We start from the raw sequence: 15,871 nt of genomic DNA, 5'->3' as shown, positions 1-15,871 counted from the left end.
TCAGCAGATCCCAAGGCATCAAGGCACAAATCCTGGAAGTCTCAATCCCGTGACCCGCCTCGCTTAAGGGCATAGGGCTCCCACACAAACCCGACACAACCTCATCCCGAGTGAGCGAGAGACTCCGGTGCCTTTACGACGACAACCAACCCCGACAACCAAGTACGCGCTCAACCTCCTCCCCCCCCCCGATTTTTCCTGACTTCCAGTCTCTGACCCGCCGCCACAGAAAAATCCGTCAAGATGGTCAAGAAGAGGGCGAACAAGTAAGAACAACCGATAAACCACCCTGATTTTGCTTGCTCCCACACAACTATATTCAAAATCCACATATCCAATCTCCGAAATCATGCTCTGGACTGTCAAATCGCACGCATCCGCACATACATACGCCGGGACCTGAACAACAATTCGAACGATACAAGAAGAGTCACATTCCGAATCGAATCAATTTCGAAAGAGGCCCGGCGGATATGTCTAATCGGTCGTGATTTGTTCGACAGACATGAAGATGGAGTGGATTTCCCAAGGCACTTTTTGGGGAAAAACATAATACATTACAAGTCTGTTCAACGGGTTAGAAACTAACGCTTCTCTCCTATAGCGGTCGCAACAAGAACGGCCGCGGCCACGTCAAGCCCGTGCGCTGCTCCAACTGCGCGCGCTGCACCCCCAAGGACAAGGCCATCAAGAGATTCACCATCCGCAACATGGTTGAGTCCGCTGCCATCCGTACGTTCCACCGATCTAATCACCGCAAAATCCCATTTTCGTTCTACCGGCGCCGCCTATTGTTCGAGGAAGAGCTGGACCGGATCGACTGTATTGAGTAACGGAGAGACGAGTTGGTGGACTTTTCGACCGCCGCAGGAATTGAGCAATAGGCCGCCGGATACACATGAAGCGACATGGGCCCCGCGACTGACATCTACTCTGCAGGTGATATCTCCGACGCCTCCGTCTTCACTGACTACGCCGTCCCCAAGATGTACCTCAAGCTGCAGTACTGTGTCTCCTGCGCTATTCACGGCAAGATCGTCCGGTACGAATGAGACCCCTCCAAGCATGGCTGTCGCTCGATGCTGACCTTAACTTCCAGTGTCCGCTCCCGGGAAGGTCGTCGCAACCGTGCCCCTCCTCCTCGCATCAGGTACAACAAGGACGGCAAGAAGCTGAGCCCCCCTCAGGCTGCTAAGGCCAACTAAGGGAAAGGAAATGGAATGAATCATTAATCACTTTTTTTCCTCGAAAGAGAACAAAAATGGAATTAGTTTGAAAAAGGGCCAATTCCTACTCGGCGTAACGCTTTTCTCTTGATCATGTGTGCTTGATGAAACCATCTTTTTCTTTACTTTTCAATGAACGGGATTCAGTTACGGGGTTTGAAAAAAAAACGGATTATCAAAAGTTTAAGGGACTCTCAGGAGATATTGTAGATACATCAGATATTGGCCCGCAGACAAAGGAGCCACGCAGTCGCATCTCTTCCTCTTTGGAAGACATCGATATTGAATGTTTCCATTCGGGTAAATGCTTTGGCTACTGCCTTTGGCCCTGTATTGCATGTGTTGATCAGAATATGCTAGACTTGCCATGTTCTCTCAATATATGCAGTCTACCCGGACTCAAGGGTACAAATAACCCTTCTCGAAATAGTTCCCATACATATCAACAATCCCGCTGCGTCCCTTGGGGGTCGGATTTCGTATTATCTTCACTTCTCCTTTCCAGTGGCCTTCCACAAACTGTTGAATGGATTGCATAGAGGATGATGCCCCTGCTAACGAAGAGAAGCTCGGGGAAGGAGGAGATTGAAAAGAGGAGATTGTAGTGGTAGGAGAGAGATGAGAGGAGCCTATGGTCCCCACTATATCCCGTCGCCTTCGATCGCGCCTTACCCCTTCTTCATACTCTATCTTTTTAGCGCGTCGGAAGGCAGCCAGCTCGGCGACAAGATCTACCATCGAGACTTCAACTTGAGATTCTGCGATGGCAGAGCTTCTCATGCCCGCTGTAGTAGTCGATGGGCCTTCCGGGTGACCATCTCTTGCGGTAGATGCGGAGCCTACCGAAATAGTCCTCGATCTAGCTTGCGGTGTGATTTGCTGACCTGAGCTGATTGATATTGGAGATGAAGTGGCGTTTGATTCCGGGGGTCCAGAGAGCCTGGGGTCTTCGTCTTCTGGTATCAACGAGACCTTTTCATTCAAAACGGCCATGGGAAAGTATTTTCCTGAACAGCCATCTGGAACGCCACACTCTTCCTCGCCGAAGAAGCTGAAGTCATCAACGGCTGCTGACCAAAGGTTTTCGGAGTCCTGGTCTCCAGTACTTGATCTCAAGGTACCAGCCTGGTAGCTGGTAGGTCTCCATCGAGTCAACCTAGCGCGACCCTGAGCTGGGGATGTTGGCGTAATTTCAAGTACAATCCGGCGCAAGGCAAATAAGGACCGAGCACTCTCTTGTTCGGCTTGCAGTCGAGCTTGACCAGGTGGAAGCGAGTAATCTGATCCTGCCTGAAGCGTAGCTAGTAATGATTCGTTCGAGCAGGCTGTCATAAAACGGATCAATGACGCAAGAATCGGCGACTTTGCGGGTACATGAGATGGAACGTCAGTCAATACAAGCTGTTCTAGATGAGACACGTGGGAAGGATGCAGATGTGGATAATAGTGACCTCCTCTGCTATTCCGGCGAGGAAGGCCCTTAGGACGCTTAGAAAGTAGTTCCTGGACTTTCTGAGCGCGGGAATCATCTACCGCCACTGGAGAGGAACACAGTGTTCGGCTGCCTGATGAGTCGATACTGCTATCCAGGATGCTGGATATACTGGAGGTCGACAATTCGTGAGGCAGTCGGGGCGGTGGAGTGGCGAAGTCAGAATGTCTCACTCCCTCTCTATTCACTTCTGGAGCGTCAATTGCTTCAGGTGCAAAGACTGAACCACGTCGCCATTGAGGTAATGGCTCGTCTTCATACAAAGTGGGACTGGTGTTGCAGTCAGCAATGCGTGAATGCGGGTTTGATGGCCGAGGTACTTGAGTGCCGTCGAGCTCATAAATGGGCGTCGAATCCGTTGGTAGCTCATGAATCTCGTTGGTGGACTCTAGCTCTGGTATACGCGGCTCACCGTTAATATTTCCTGCCGGGAGTTCGGGCAAAAGTGCGTCGGGTGATGTGGCATCCTTTGCGGGTACTTCAGCGGAGCAGAGCGCATGATGGGCTCTAAGATATGTAAGGTTTTCCTTAGCAGCAGAGCCCAAGACAGGGACTAATTTCTCAGCTCCTGGAAGATCCTGACGGTCCTCATTTGCAGAAGCCAGCGAACGCTGTCGTCTATTGATGGATTCAGCAGTATTGACCGTCCCGACGTCAAGAGCGTGCAGACAAGACGAGGCGAGGAGGCTTGCTGCTCCTTCTACTGAAATGAGGTTGTCCGAGATGTAAAGATGGGTTATACCAACTTCTGATAAGTCTTCAACCCAGGAACGTCCTGTTAGTGGCTGGGTCAATGCTGCCATGTATTTCTCATCCAGCATAGGGCTACTTAGAAACTTTTGCATCGACGAGAGGGGTATTGACTGAGATCCGCCAATCGGACTGCCCCATGCTCCAGTCCTTCTCGGGCTAAGTTCTGCGGTGACATTGCTTGTGGGTCGAAAGCAGGCTTGCAGCAGAGACCTCACAGCCATATCAGTAAGAAGGTTGTTGCGCAAGTCAAGAAACCGAACACGATAGCCAATGGCGTTAGCAAGAAACTCTGCATCGTTATCTTTCAACCCGATGCCTCGTAGCTTGAGTACTCGAAGGCATTCTAGTTGTGATAAAGCCGACAGAACCAAGTGATCTCTAGCAGGGGTAGTATAGGATAAATCGAGGTAGGTCAGTTCAGGGAAGTACATCAGCGTCTCTGCAATGCCCTGTGAGGTTGTATTATATTCACTGTCCGCCAGTAGTAAGCGAATGTTGTACGTGCGGGAAGTTGTTGCTTCATCTTCAACACCCCTACTAGCGCCCTTCAGAGCCATCATGGCATTATGATCGAAAAAAGGCAACTTGGACACTATGAGAGACTGGAGGTTTGGCAGATAGTCTAGGATCTCCCTCAGCCACTCTGGACGTGGACCACCATAGATTTCTGACAAGGCCGGGGGTAGATGCAGCGTATGAGTGAGCATCCGCACCTCGAGACGGGCATACTTGAGTGTCCGCCTGAACCTTGTCAAAGCGACTGCATGGCATATCTTTCGTCAGCGCTAAGATTCCAACACCCGCCCCAAAGACCGGGGTATCATACCGTAGACTGCATCATTTTCAGTCCCAAAGTGTGAAGCAGGGTCACCCCATAGAAACGGCATGAACAGCCCATGCCATCGCCGACAAACCAAAGCAGCAGCGCACAGGTCGCTTGATGGGATGTACTGCGATATAATGGACCATGCATCGCGGGCTGTAGCAGACTGATAAGATGGTGGCACTGTGTCCATGGTTGCTACATGTGGGTTGGGTGGGGGCCTTGGTTCTCTTAGTGATTTCTCGGGCTAGTCTGGAACCACTATATCTTCTTTTTTTTCTCAGACGGAGTAGGGGCGAGATCAGGAGGCAGCGTTCTTTGAAATACGAGGAAGTTCCAGCAAGCTTAACAGATTGGGACGATCATTTGGTTGTCATAAAGTCGGGGGCCAAGAAACGCTCGGCCCCAAATCTGCAGTCAGCGCGCCGGGCACTGCCACGGGGTGCGATGGGGCGTAGGAAGACACCAAGGATCCATAAGGCAATAAGCTTGTGGATTCTGATTTGCTGTCCGTAAGCACGAACGACATTTGAGGTCGCGAAGATCGCCTCGTGGTCAATGATCGAGGCAGACAGCTGTCAGGAAAGCAGAGAAGGGAAGAAGGTCTCTATGGATCTGGGGATCATTAAGCCCATGGAGTGAACTGAGTCCTTACTGAATCTGGCAAGCTGACGGGCAGGTACCCGTCTGACGTCATCCCCCGCTTCGTCTGCAAGACACACTCCAAATCATCACAAAAAGCCGCCAGAGAACCTTTACCATGCAGTCCTTATAGCATTTTCTTCTTCGTTTTTCGTTCCTGCTGAGCGCATCCTTTGTACCTTGAGTCCCTGGCTGAGGATGGGATCCTGGCAACAAAATACTCGGATGATGCACTATATCGGGGAATTCGTTGATCTCGACCCCGACAAATCCGATATGGTCGCTGACTTTATTTCTCTGATTGAAGCACTTCGAGAAGGGCTCGCACAAATCAATGATGGTTTTCGCATACCGGACTCTCAGATCAATTTGTTATTTCTCACCAAGCTCAAAGAGTGTACTGGTTGGAGGGATTGGGCTACGACAATGCTGCGAGACAGCCGCATAAATGCCTCCAACCCGGAGGACCGGATGTCATTCCAAGAGCTGGCGAGTCTGGCCATGAAGCAGGAGAGACTGCGACAATTGCCAGGGAAGGGCAGGAAAGAAAACGCAATCTCAGAGCGAGGCTTTGCGTCTCCGCAGAAGACGTCAATGGATCCTGATACTCTGACTCAAGATGACATAAACGCCTTTGTCGTCCAGCGAATGACCCATGACGAGCAGATACACAGTCGCAGCAAAAGTGTACGAGGCCACAACAAAAGGCCGAGCCAAGAAGAAATCAACGACTATGTGATTGAACAGATGCATCGCGAGCAAGCGGAAAAATCTCACAGCGGCCAGCAAGCGCGAGCGCAAGCACCACCGAATCAGCCCCATCGCGGGCCAAAGCAGTGTTCATTCTGTGGCGATAGGCATCATCAGATCACAAATTGTTGGCGGCGATGGAGGGTTGCGGTTGAGGCGCCGCAAGGCCAATTTGTGCCGAGGCGTGCTGAATACAAGTTTCAAATACCAGGCCAACCACCTGTGTATCGCTCCGGTTTCACGCTCTTCTAAAACATGGCTATGGCAACAATAATTATTCACGGTGCTTGGATTCAGGTGCAAAAATTACCCGACTAATGATTGAGTTTCCAGTATAAGCATGGCGTCTAGGAGTTCCTCTGATGGCTGATTTGACACTTCACATTTCATTCTAATGTGTCTGGAGCATTATAGCAATGTTCAATTTGACTTGCACGATTTATTCTCGTGATGAATAGACAGCTTTCTGTAAACAGATAGTTATAGTAGCCCAGTAGGCTTGTGGTAAGCAAGCATTGGGATTTCCAGCTTCTGCGATTCGTACTCCTGAAACACAGCGTCCATATTGTGGGAGGAAGAGTCATTCTGTATGTGCATGCTCCGTAGCCTTGACTGGAGGATTACACAAGCGTTTGCCCACGCACAAACAGTGCCAGCGAGGCCTTCTGCGAGGGAATACGGGCGATCGGGCATGCGGTACAAGGACGAGTCTCGTTTCGAATCATTGTAAGGGGGCGTTTTTTGCGCCTCTAATAGTAATGCGAGTGCTCTTGCAAGAAAGTGGTCGCCTGTTAGCTCGCTTGCATTGGATGCTGCATCAACATCTCCCGTTCGCGCGACGTAGTTACGCCTGGTTGTCTCCATGAAATCCTCATCATACTGAAAGCTGTCATGAAGGAGAAGCAACGACCATGCATTTCCTGCAATCCCATGGCATAAGCCGCCACCCTTGTACAGGATTCCTTCCTCCCAGACCCGATCACACGCCACAGAAATGGCCTTATCCCACTCCGGCTGCCAGGAAGTGGAAACCAAGGAACGATTTCTCCTGGCGCAAGCCATGAGATTCAAGAAGCCGGGGCTGCCGTGACATATTTGAATAAGAGGGCTAGAGCGACGCGAGGAGCCATGAAAAGGAAGACTGGTAGGCAGGTGGCCACCATTGGCAATACATAGTTTGCAAAGACCTGTAATTGTTCCAGCTATTAGTGGCCAATAGTTGCGTTCTGCACCGTTGCTGAGTTCCTCTGGCTTGCAGGCAAGGAGACTAGAAAGTATGCCAGCTTATCAGAGAGAACTGTCAGTTATCGAAACCTTATGATTATCGCATAGTGTATATATACTTGCCTATGCCATGTATTCTGGTCACATTGTCAGTTTAGTGCAAAAACATTAGTTGAGAAAATACCAACGCCCCAAGACTGTACCGGTCTTCCTTCCAATGCCACATCAATGGCAATGCATATTGCTCTCCATGCTTGGAGATGAAGTCTTCTCTACCGTCGATTCCACTCGCAATGATACGGTCGACTAGCCGAGGTATCTCTTTGAAAACCAGTGTTAAGGCCTGCGCTGTCTCATCCTCATAAGTACGCAGTCGAAGGTTGAGCAACGCCCACAGCAAGCCGGCTCGGCCAAATAGAACTTCGTCTGATCCCATGAGCGAACCACCATGTGATACCATGTGGCCATTAGTCAGAGCGATCCGCATCGCCTCTTGGATGCATGCCGTATCGTCACCAGGAACTATTGTCTTCAAGTCCCTTGAGGCAAGGATGCGTAGTATCGGACCAGCCAATGCGCTGGAAGAGCCGAACGGAGACACTCTCTCATGCAGGATTGGCACATCCGGGCCTTCTGGCAATATCCGCTCAATGGCAAGCTGATGAAAGTCCTGAGAGCCAACCCCAAGTGATTTGACTTGGTGGTCTAGGCGCAAGAAGGCCAGAACGATGCCTAAGCTATCATCAGCGGAACACGAACAAAGGGTAATTTGATCAAGGAACGGCGGCCGTTGGTATATGCGGCGACGATATACCTGGAAAACCAGCATAGAAACCAGTATTATGGGATTTTCCCCAATATTTGAGCGGGGGACAGTTTTCCTGTAGAAGAATAGCCCCATGTTTAATAGCCTCTTGGAGCTGCTTCAGTGTATCTTCCAAGGAGCCTTTGCTGATCACAACAGGACTCAGCGTATTGGGGTAGAACTGAGGGGCATTTCCAGTCGACATTGGAGCTATTAGATGTAACCTAGAGTCTGCAACAACACAATCGGAGGATTTACAGTAGAGAAAAATGTTCGCAGCTAGAGGAGCTCTTTGTTCATGGAGTAGAAGTGGTTCATGTAGAAGCATAGAAGCAACCGAAGTTTGATGTGGAAAACATACGGTTGCGTGACATCACTTCTCGACTGCTCAACGCAACCTTCAATACATGAATTTTTGACCCTGGAGTAACCCCATAAGTTGATAACCCCAAAGACTTGATAACTTTTGAAGGTCAACAGAAGTTGTTCGCTAATGCGTACATGGACCGTATGCTTTCCGAGCCTTTGCTGGTGCTCATATACAACTGAGCCTTGCAGATGCCCCCCTTTCCACGGCTACAGTGGAAAGGGCTACAGTGGAAAGGAAGCCAATGCAACACCAAATCATTTCTTGGCCTAATACTCGATGATTCGGCGTTGCAGCAGTCGTTGGGACTTTATCTTCGACCCGAACTGAGCCAGTCTTATTGCCCGCGACCTCTTAAGTTCTGGCGCAAATCTGAACTCATGGCCATCTTCATGCACAATATCATGGAGGGAGTTTCTTTTCGACAAGATATTTTGAGCTATCGAAGAGGTCTGTGTGCTCGATCATGGAGTATTTCTGCCTATAGATTTAGAATCATCGATGATGTTCTCGCATGCAGCAAACGGAACGTCAGCCCGACAGTACAGAAGGACTTTCTGCCTCCAGAGCATCAGCCACATGATGACAATTACTCGAGTTTGAATGCTTTCTTGACACATAGCCATGAAACATGGGTTCTGGGAGCTCCGAGTCAAGCTGCATGAATTATTAGTGTCTAGAACCAATGTTTGTAGGAAGGTTGTGAACAGAGCTGCTCGTGAGGGCAGTAATAATGGCTCGTCCTGATCTCTTATGATGCTGTACAGTTTCTCGCGACTGACAGTAAACCACTAATTAAGATCATACTCAGCCCAGGTGAGCCGAGTAAAGAGAACAATATGAGACGAGATGCGGTCGTGTTTATGCTACTCATAGTAGTTGAATACCTAGTAGGTAACTAAGTAACTTACTCCCCGGCGGTCGAAAAGGAGGGCTGCGGGGCGCGGCATGATTGGTCACCGCCTTCGACGCTGGGAGCTCGGGGAAATTTTGGTCAGAGAGGCAGGCATTATTGAGACCCCTCCGAGAAAGCTGCGATCATTATTCAGGGCCACTCTTCCATCAACTCCCCACGCTTTCGCTCTCGGCTCTTCACCTTTCCCTCGCTTTGCCCTCTCTTTCCGCCCATTCATTTCCACCAAAATGGCCTTCGCTGGCCAAACTCCCACGATCATCGTGCTCAAGGAGGGTCCGTCACCTCGCCCGCATCCAAATGCTGCTTCTGTGTGTACCGCGCATCGTTGCTAACTGACCTTGTGATTTTGCGTCCAACAGGCACGGACACCTCGCAGGGAAAGGGTCAGATTATCTCCAACATCAATGCCTGTGTTGCAGTTCAGTCTACGATCAAGAGCACCCTCGGCCCATATGGAGGAGACTTGTTGCTGGTGGACGGCAACGGCAAGCAGACCATTACGAACGATGGAGCCACCGTCATGAAGGTGCGTCGGTCCCGATTGTCATATGTCTTCACTTGACTCCTTTTTTCTTGTTTTCCTTGGACAGATAATACATTCCTTACCCCGCTGTCGGATGCTGATGACATTTACCCTCCATCTAGCTCCTCGATATCGTGCACCCCGCCGCCCGCATTCTCACCGACATTGCCCGGTCTCAAGATGCCGAAGTGGGAGATGGAACAACATCGGTTGTCGTCTTGGCCGGTGAGATCTTGAAGGAAGTTCGGGAACTCGTCGAGCAGGGAGTCAGTTCACAGACTATTGTCAAGGGTCTGCGGAGAGCCAGCTCCATGGCCGTGAACAAGATCAAAGAGATTGCTATCGACATGATCGAGGCTGCCGGAAGCGAGGAGAAGAAGGTCGAGACGCTACGACGCCTGGCCGCAACGGCGATGAACAGCAAGCTTATTAAGCGCAACTCAGACTTCTTCACTAAGAGTAAGTTGGCCTTCCGGTTATACAAGGGTCCCGGCCTGGAAACTAAAATTTGTTCTAGTGGTGGTGGATGCCGTCTTGTCGCTCGACCAGGATGACCTCAACGAGAAGCTGATCGGTATCAAGAGAGTTACTGGTGGTGGTCTGCAGGATTCACTCTTCGTCAACGGTGTTGCCTTCAAGAAGACCTTCTCCTATGCCGGTTTCGAGCAACAGCCGAAGTACTTCAAAGACCCCAAGATTGTGTGTCTGAACGTTGAGTTGGAGTTGAAGAGTGAGAAGGACAACGCCGAAGTGCGTGTGGAGCATGTGTCGGAGTACCAGGCTATTGTCGATGCCGAGTGGCAGATCATTTACAACAAGCTGGAGGCCATCTACAAGACCGGCGCCAAGGTTGTTCTCAGCAAGCTGCCTATTGGTGATTTGGCTACGCAGTATGTCTTTCTTTCACCATCCTTGCCGTTGGCCTGCAAGTCACTAATGTTCGATTCACTGTGCACAGGTACTTTGCGGATCGCGATATTTTCTGTGCTGGTCGTGTGGCTGCCGATGATATGGACCGGGTCTGCCAGGCGACCGGTGCGGCAACGCAATCGACTTGCAGTGACATCCAAGATCGTCACTTGGGTACATGCGGTGTCTTTGAAGAACGTCAAATTGGTGGTGAGCGCTACAATCTTTTCTCGGAATGTCCTGCCGCCAAGACTTGCACACTCGTGCTGCGCGGTGGAGCGGAGCAATTTATTGCGGAGGTTGAGCGCAGTCTGCACGATGCCATTATGATCGTCAAGCGTGCTCTCCGCCACACCACCATTGTTGCGGGTGGCGGTGCCACCGAGATGGAACTGTCGAGCTTCATGCACGGCTTCGCGGACCGCAACGTGCCCCACAAGCAGCAGGCAGTGGTCAAGGCCTTTGCCAAGGCCTTGGAGGTGATTCCCCGTCAGCTGTGCGACAACGCTGGATTCGACGCGACGGACATCCTGAACCGCCTGCGGGTGGAACACCGCAAGGGCAACGTCTGGGCAGGTGTAGACTTTGACAACGAAGGTGTTCGGGACAACATGGTTGCCTTCGTGTGGGAGCCCAGTCTGGTTAAGGTCAATGCCATCCAGGCTGCTGTTGAGGCAGCCTGCCTGATTCTGAGCGTGGACGAAACTATTAGTAAGAGACCCAGCATCCCGACCCGATTCTAGTTTAGAGCTGACGTGACAACCTTTCTTTTCTACAGAGAACGAAGAGTCAGCCCAAGCTCAGGCTCCGGCGCGTGGACTCCCGCCGGGTGCTGCCCAGCGCGCTCTGGGTGGCCGCGGACGTGGCATGCCTCGCCGCGGACGGTAAACGATAGGCGGACGAAGAATAGATTTGGACCTGTATGCGATGGAATGGTTGAATATAAAAGCAATCAATAATCTGAATAGCGCTTGAGTGCTTTCCGTTGGTTGTGGATAATACCATATTTTCTTTATCTTCTTATTTTCGCCCTCCATATTGGATCCTTTTGATATAGGGGCTGTTCGTAGACTAAATTATCCCGATCGGGAAAGGCCCACTATCTGTCACTCACTTCCTGGGCCCTTACGGCATCACGTGCTGCTGTCCTGAAATTCCACGAGGCCATGAACCTTGAATTTTTTCGCGATAGCCTTGAATCGATAGGTTCTATACCCCCGGCAGTTCTTCGGCGGCACCATGATGGCTGATAGCCAGAGGATGGGCAGCAATGAGGACGGGCCGAAAACGATGTGTGATAGGAGGGGTGCATTTGGAATTCTGACGTTGGCACCTGGCAGGAAGATTGTATTATTTGCATCGGCGCAATGCAGCTGGGGATCGGAGTGACCGATATGCAGGAGAGAGACCTAAACCTATCCAAATGTTCATCCAAGTCTATGGTTTTCGTCCCCCAATAAACTATTTTTGTTCGTCTATTTATTTCTCTTCTCTCTTACTCTTATTTTATTGAAGAAGAAGTAAATCCAACCGAGGAAGCACCAATTGGCGCGTCGGGCTCCACTGCCGCCTTTCCCCAGTGACGGACTGCGCCTTTCTCACTTCCTCACCATCTGACCTTCTCTTCTCCTCTTCTCCTCTTTCATCACTTCTTGTTTTTTTCTCCCTTTCTTCTCTCTTCGCTTTGCCCTCTCGTCTTATTTCCTGACTCGTGATCTGCTTGGGCCCTGCGTATCAGCCTTTCTTATTCTGCTCCTGCGACTCGTCCATAAATCCTCGCCTTTCCTCTGCAATTCGGCCATGTCCTACTATCCTCCATATTCGGGCCCGCCCGGGTATCCCCCGCAGCAGCAACAGCAGCAGTATAATTACCCCCCTCAGAGCTACGGCAGCCCGCCACCACAGTATCAGCAGTGAGTTTCAGTCGCCTTCTTTTTCTTGCTTGGGCAAATAATCAAACAGACGCCTCGTGCTTGGTGCTAATCAATGTCCCAGACAAATGAATCCTCACCATCATCATCACCAAGCGTCTTATGGCGGCGGCGGCGGGGGATACCCTGGTCAGGCCTACCGCCAACAACAACCACCTCCCAGCAATCCTTACCCCTACGGTCAGCCGCCGCCCCAACAGTATTCGGGATCGCAACCGCCTCAGGGCGGCTATAATGTATGTCAAGCGAGCCCGATTCTTATCTTCCTGTGCAACGGACAGTTAATGGCAGTCCTTTAGGGTGGTTATAGTGCTCCCCAATATGGTGGTCAGCAGGGTAAGCCGCAAACCGCTTTAACGCGCAATTTTGACGCAACTGACATTCTCCAGGATACTCCAACCCTTACAACCAAGGCAGTCAGGGCAACGGACCTCCTCCTCCGCCAAGTGAACCGGTGTCTTTCGGTCAGGGCGCGCCGCAAGGCTACAGCTTCCAGTATTCTCGTTGCACGGGCAAGAGAAAGGCTTTATTGATTGGAATCAACTATTTCAACCAGAAAGGTCAACTCCGAGGATGTATCAACGATGTCAAGAATATGTCAACATACCTGAATCAGAACTTTGGCTATGCTCGTGAGGACATGGTTCTGTTGACGGATGACCAGCAAAACCCTATGAGCCAACCCACCAAAGCCAACATCCTCCGGGCTATGCACTGGCTGGTGAAGGATGCGCAGCCTAACGACTCTCTGTTCTTTCACTACTCTGGTAAGCGCCGACATGTTGACCCATCTTTTCTTTCGAGGCTGGTCTAACGGCAGCAGGCCACGGCGGTCAGACCCCTGATCTGGACGGCGACGAGGACGATGGATACGATGAGGTGATTTACCCGGTCGACTTCCGCGCCGCGGGACATATTGTCGATGACGAGATGCACCGCATCATGGTCAAACCACTTCAGCCCGGAGTGCGGCTCACAGCGATCTTCGATTCGTGCCATTCTGGATCTGCCCTGGATCTGCCTTACATCTACTCGACCCAAGGCATTCTCAAGGAGCCCAACTTGGCCAAGGAGGCGGGTCAAGGTCTGCTGGGCGTGGTCTCGGCATACGCGCGGGGCGATATGAGCAGCATGATGTCAACGGCAGTGGGATTCCTGAAGAAGGCGACCAAGGGAGACGAGGCGTACGAGCGTACCAAACAGACCAAGACAAGCCCGGCAGACGTGATCATGTGGTCGGGCAGCAAAGACGATCAGACCAGCCAGGACGCACAGATTGCTGGACAGGCCACGGGAGCCATGTCGTGGGCATTCATCAGCGCGCTCCGCAAGAACCCACAGCAGAGCTACGTACAGCTGTTGAACAGCATCCGCGACGAGTTGGCTACCAAGTACTCGCAGAAGCCGCAGCTGAGCAGCAGTCATCCCTTGGGTAAGCAGTGTCCTGTTGTTCCGGTATAATGTATGAAGTAGGAAGCGGTTCTGACGCAATATAGATGTGAATTTGCGGTATGTCATGTAAATAGGCGTTTGTGGGCTTTTCGGGTCGAGCGATGGGGTGAGAATTATCGGTGCCTTTCATACTTAATAATAACTATGGGCTGTCATGCTATTCTCACTGCTTTCTCAGCTTTGGCGATCACAGCTTGTTTTGGATGGTCAGAACGGTCTGTTATTCTAAAGCATATCCTATCTGCAATTGCACAAGATACAAAAGTATGCCAACTGTATAAACTTCATGATTGTTTCATTATATTTCCATGATATCTCGTTAGTTTTGTCTGAGTGCAAGTGGCCCCCGCGACGGACTACCACTACCACCTTTTAGGCGCATCGACCACTGTCCTCGAAAACGAGGCACTGACCGTCTCCCTCTGCTTCTTTTTCTGGGCCGCGATAATGCCCGTGCGATCCGTCACAGGCGTGGCATTGATGATATTATCGAAGGCATCCTCCTCATCATCACTGCCGCCTTCCGCCGACCCCGACTCCGCATCTGAATCCTCTTTCAGCGGCTGTGGGATGGTCTCTTCTTCGGGCCTCGCGATCCGCTCGGGCTTCGCCTTCTCCTCGACTTCGGAATTCTGGAACGCCTTGGAATTCAAGATCTTCGCTCTGATCGCAGCCATCTGCTCTTCCTCCTCCGAATCATCCGAGATGGCGAACGGGTCCTTATCCTCCTCCTCGTCTTCCTCCTCATCATCTTTGTCCTCATCCTCCTCCTCCGAATCACTCTCGGCCCTCCGGTTCGTGTTTCCGACGGTCCACATATCGTCCGCACCTGTGGCCCGATTCTCCTCGTACTCCCTCTCGATCTTGGCGAGCCAATCCTCCTCGGCGCGCTTCACTTCTTCCTCATCGGCACAGGCAGCGTAGCGCTTAAAAAGCTTGGCGTTGATCTCCATGAAGGCCTCACCGTAGCGGAAGGGTTTGAGGACCTCGCGAGCCCAGTCCTCGTGGCCGCAGATACAGAAACAGGCCGCCAGGGCTTCGACGCAGTTCAGACGCCAAGGTTTGCCGTAGTTAACCGTGTTGGCGGCAATGAGGTAGGGGACTGTTTTGAAATACAAAAAGGAATTAGGCTTGAATCGAGAGGATGCATGTAGATGGCATAAATGATGAAAAGACGTACGCAATCGTTCACACTTGCCCCCGATTCGCGACCAAGGGACCTCCTTGGTGCGCACCCACGAGCATTCTACCACCGCGGCACCGAATTGTTCCATAAGGTCCTTGTCGGCGGGGGAGACGACTTTTTTGGCGTTGGGCCTGGGAATCAGAGAGAAGCAAGAAGGTTAGTAACGAGAGTCCATGATACGGATATTTACATCATAAATATTCTAGGCCATGGATATGTGCATATTAGGTGTGAGTGTGGGTATGGGCTGGCGAGCGACAACATACGAGATCACGACACCGGGAAAGCGCTGGCCGATCGCCAACTCGCGCATCAGGCCGAAATTCATCAATCGTTTGCCGGAACATCGCTTCGGATCGCAGTGGCCCATGTCCCAGCAGGCGGCCTTGAAGGGAGGACGAGAGTAACCGCCCTGCTCGGTGTCACTGTCGCCATCACCGCCGCCGCCGCCGCCGCCGCGGGGAGAGGGACGAGAGCGCGGGGCGGAGGAGAATTTCTTGCCGCCGCGGGAGAAGTTGTCCTTTTTGTGGCGGACCATAGTGTGTTTTGGCTTCTGTTTAGAAGGTCTGTATGGCTAGTATAGAAAAAGTGATGAATTGCGTAAGGTATCAGGCTGCAAGCATGTACAGCTATTTCATGAAACTGGTGTGCAGCGCGTAGAGGAGGTGGATGAGTGAAGGTGTAAAGGTGATGGTGGTGTAGGAGTCGAGAAAATGCAGGCAGTGACGGAGAGCAGCCAACTGAACCAACCAAGTCCGTCCTGGCCTGTCAGGTTAACCCGGCATCGGGACGGAAAGAAGTTCCCCTCATTCTTCCCTGTCCGCTTCCCCCATTAATTCATTCCACCCACTCCATCATCATCATCATCATCC

General features: G+C 51.4%; 7 protein-coding genes across 7 annotated transcripts; 4 read left to right on the top strand and 3 right to left on the bottom strand.

Annotated features, from left to right (window-relative positions):
• Positions 1-602: 602 nt before the first annotated feature.
• BO72DRAFT_367454 (40S ribosomal protein eS26) lies at positions 603-1,205 on the top strand (the record flags this gene model as incomplete). Its single annotated transcript, XM_040940840.1, has 3 exons — positions 603-732; positions 940-1,042; positions 1,100-1,205. Coding segments are annotated over 3 exons (339 nt in total), but the record flags the coding sequence as incomplete, so codon positions are not given.
• A 420-nt stretch (positions 1,206-1,625) lies between these two features.
• Positions 1,626-4,487, bottom strand: BO72DRAFT_454650 (leucine rich repeat domain protein; the record flags this gene model as incomplete). Its single annotated transcript, XM_040946195.1, has 3 exons — positions 1,626-1,745; positions 1,899-4,231; positions 4,298-4,487. The coding sequence occupies 3 exons, from the start codon at positions 4,485-4,487 to the stop codon at positions 1,626-1,628; spliced, it is 2,643 nt and encodes an 880-aa protein (XP_040806407.1).
• A 345-nt stretch (positions 4,488-4,832) lies between these two features.
• BO72DRAFT_419533 (uncharacterized protein) lies at positions 4,833-6,132 on the top strand. Its single transcript, XM_040942667.1, has one exon. It carries the CDS (start codon positions 5,135-5,137, stop codon positions 5,936-5,938), a length of 804 nt encoding a protein of 267 aa, XP_040806406.1. The 5' UTR covers positions 4,833-5,134; the 3' UTR covers positions 5,939-6,132.
• A 34-nt stretch (positions 6,133-6,166) lies between these two features.
• Positions 6,167-7,920, bottom strand: BO72DRAFT_474105 (lanthionine synthetase C family protein; the record flags this gene model as incomplete). Its single annotated transcript, XM_040947241.1, has 4 exons — positions 6,167-6,969; positions 7,034-7,047; positions 7,099-7,642; positions 7,725-7,920. The coding sequence occupies 4 exons, from the start codon at positions 7,918-7,920 to the stop codon at positions 6,167-6,169; spliced, it is 1,557 nt and encodes a 518-aa protein (XP_040806405.1).
• A 1,183-nt stretch (positions 7,921-9,103) lies between these two features.
• On the top strand, positions 9,104-11,528 carry BO72DRAFT_523739 (chaperonin-containing T-complex subunit CCT7). Its single transcript, XM_040949796.1, has 6 exons — positions 9,104-9,271; positions 9,358-9,524; positions 9,644-9,980; positions 10,039-10,411; positions 10,480-11,141; positions 11,209-11,528. Exons 1-6 carry the CDS (start codon positions 9,226-9,228, stop codon positions 11,316-11,318), a joined length of 1,695 nt encoding a protein of 564 aa, XP_040806404.1. The 5' UTR covers positions 9,104-9,225; the 3' UTR covers positions 11,319-11,528.
• Positions 11,529-11,950: 422 nt separating this feature from the next.
• BO72DRAFT_443848 (caspase family protein) lies at positions 11,951-13,996 on the top strand. Its single transcript, XM_040943677.1, has 6 exons — positions 11,951-12,343; positions 12,426-12,597; positions 12,661-12,697; positions 12,751-13,128; positions 13,185-13,793; positions 13,858-13,996. Exons 1-6 carry the CDS (start codon positions 12,231-12,233, stop codon positions 13,881-13,883), a joined length of 1,335 nt encoding a protein of 444 aa, XP_040806403.1. The 5' UTR covers positions 11,951-12,230; the 3' UTR covers positions 13,884-13,996.
• Positions 13,997-14,038: 42 nt separating this feature from the next.
• On the bottom strand, positions 14,039-15,698 carry BO72DRAFT_419522 (ribosome biogenesis TSR3 family protein). The gene is made up of 3 exons (XM_040942666.1): positions 15,266-15,698; positions 14,994-15,130; positions 14,039-14,915 (listed from the first exon to the last, which is right to left on the bottom strand). Exons 1-3 carry the CDS (start codon positions 15,535-15,537, stop codon positions 14,176-14,178), a joined length of 1,149 nt encoding a protein of 382 aa, XP_040806402.1. The 5' UTR covers positions 15,538-15,698; the 3' UTR covers positions 14,039-14,175.
• Positions 15,699-15,871: the final 173 nt, after the last annotated feature.

The sequence above is a fragment of the Aspergillus fijiensis genome (assembly GCF_003184825.1).
Source record: "Aspergillus fijiensis CBS 313.89 unplaced genomic scaffold BO72scaffold_2, whole genome shotgun sequence".
NCBI lineage: Eukaryota > Fungi > Ascomycota > Eurotiomycetes > Eurotiales > Aspergillaceae > Aspergillus > Aspergillus fijiensis.
The sequence above is the reverse complement of the archived record's forward strand: the minus strand, read 5'-3'. Positions and strand labels throughout refer to the sequence as shown.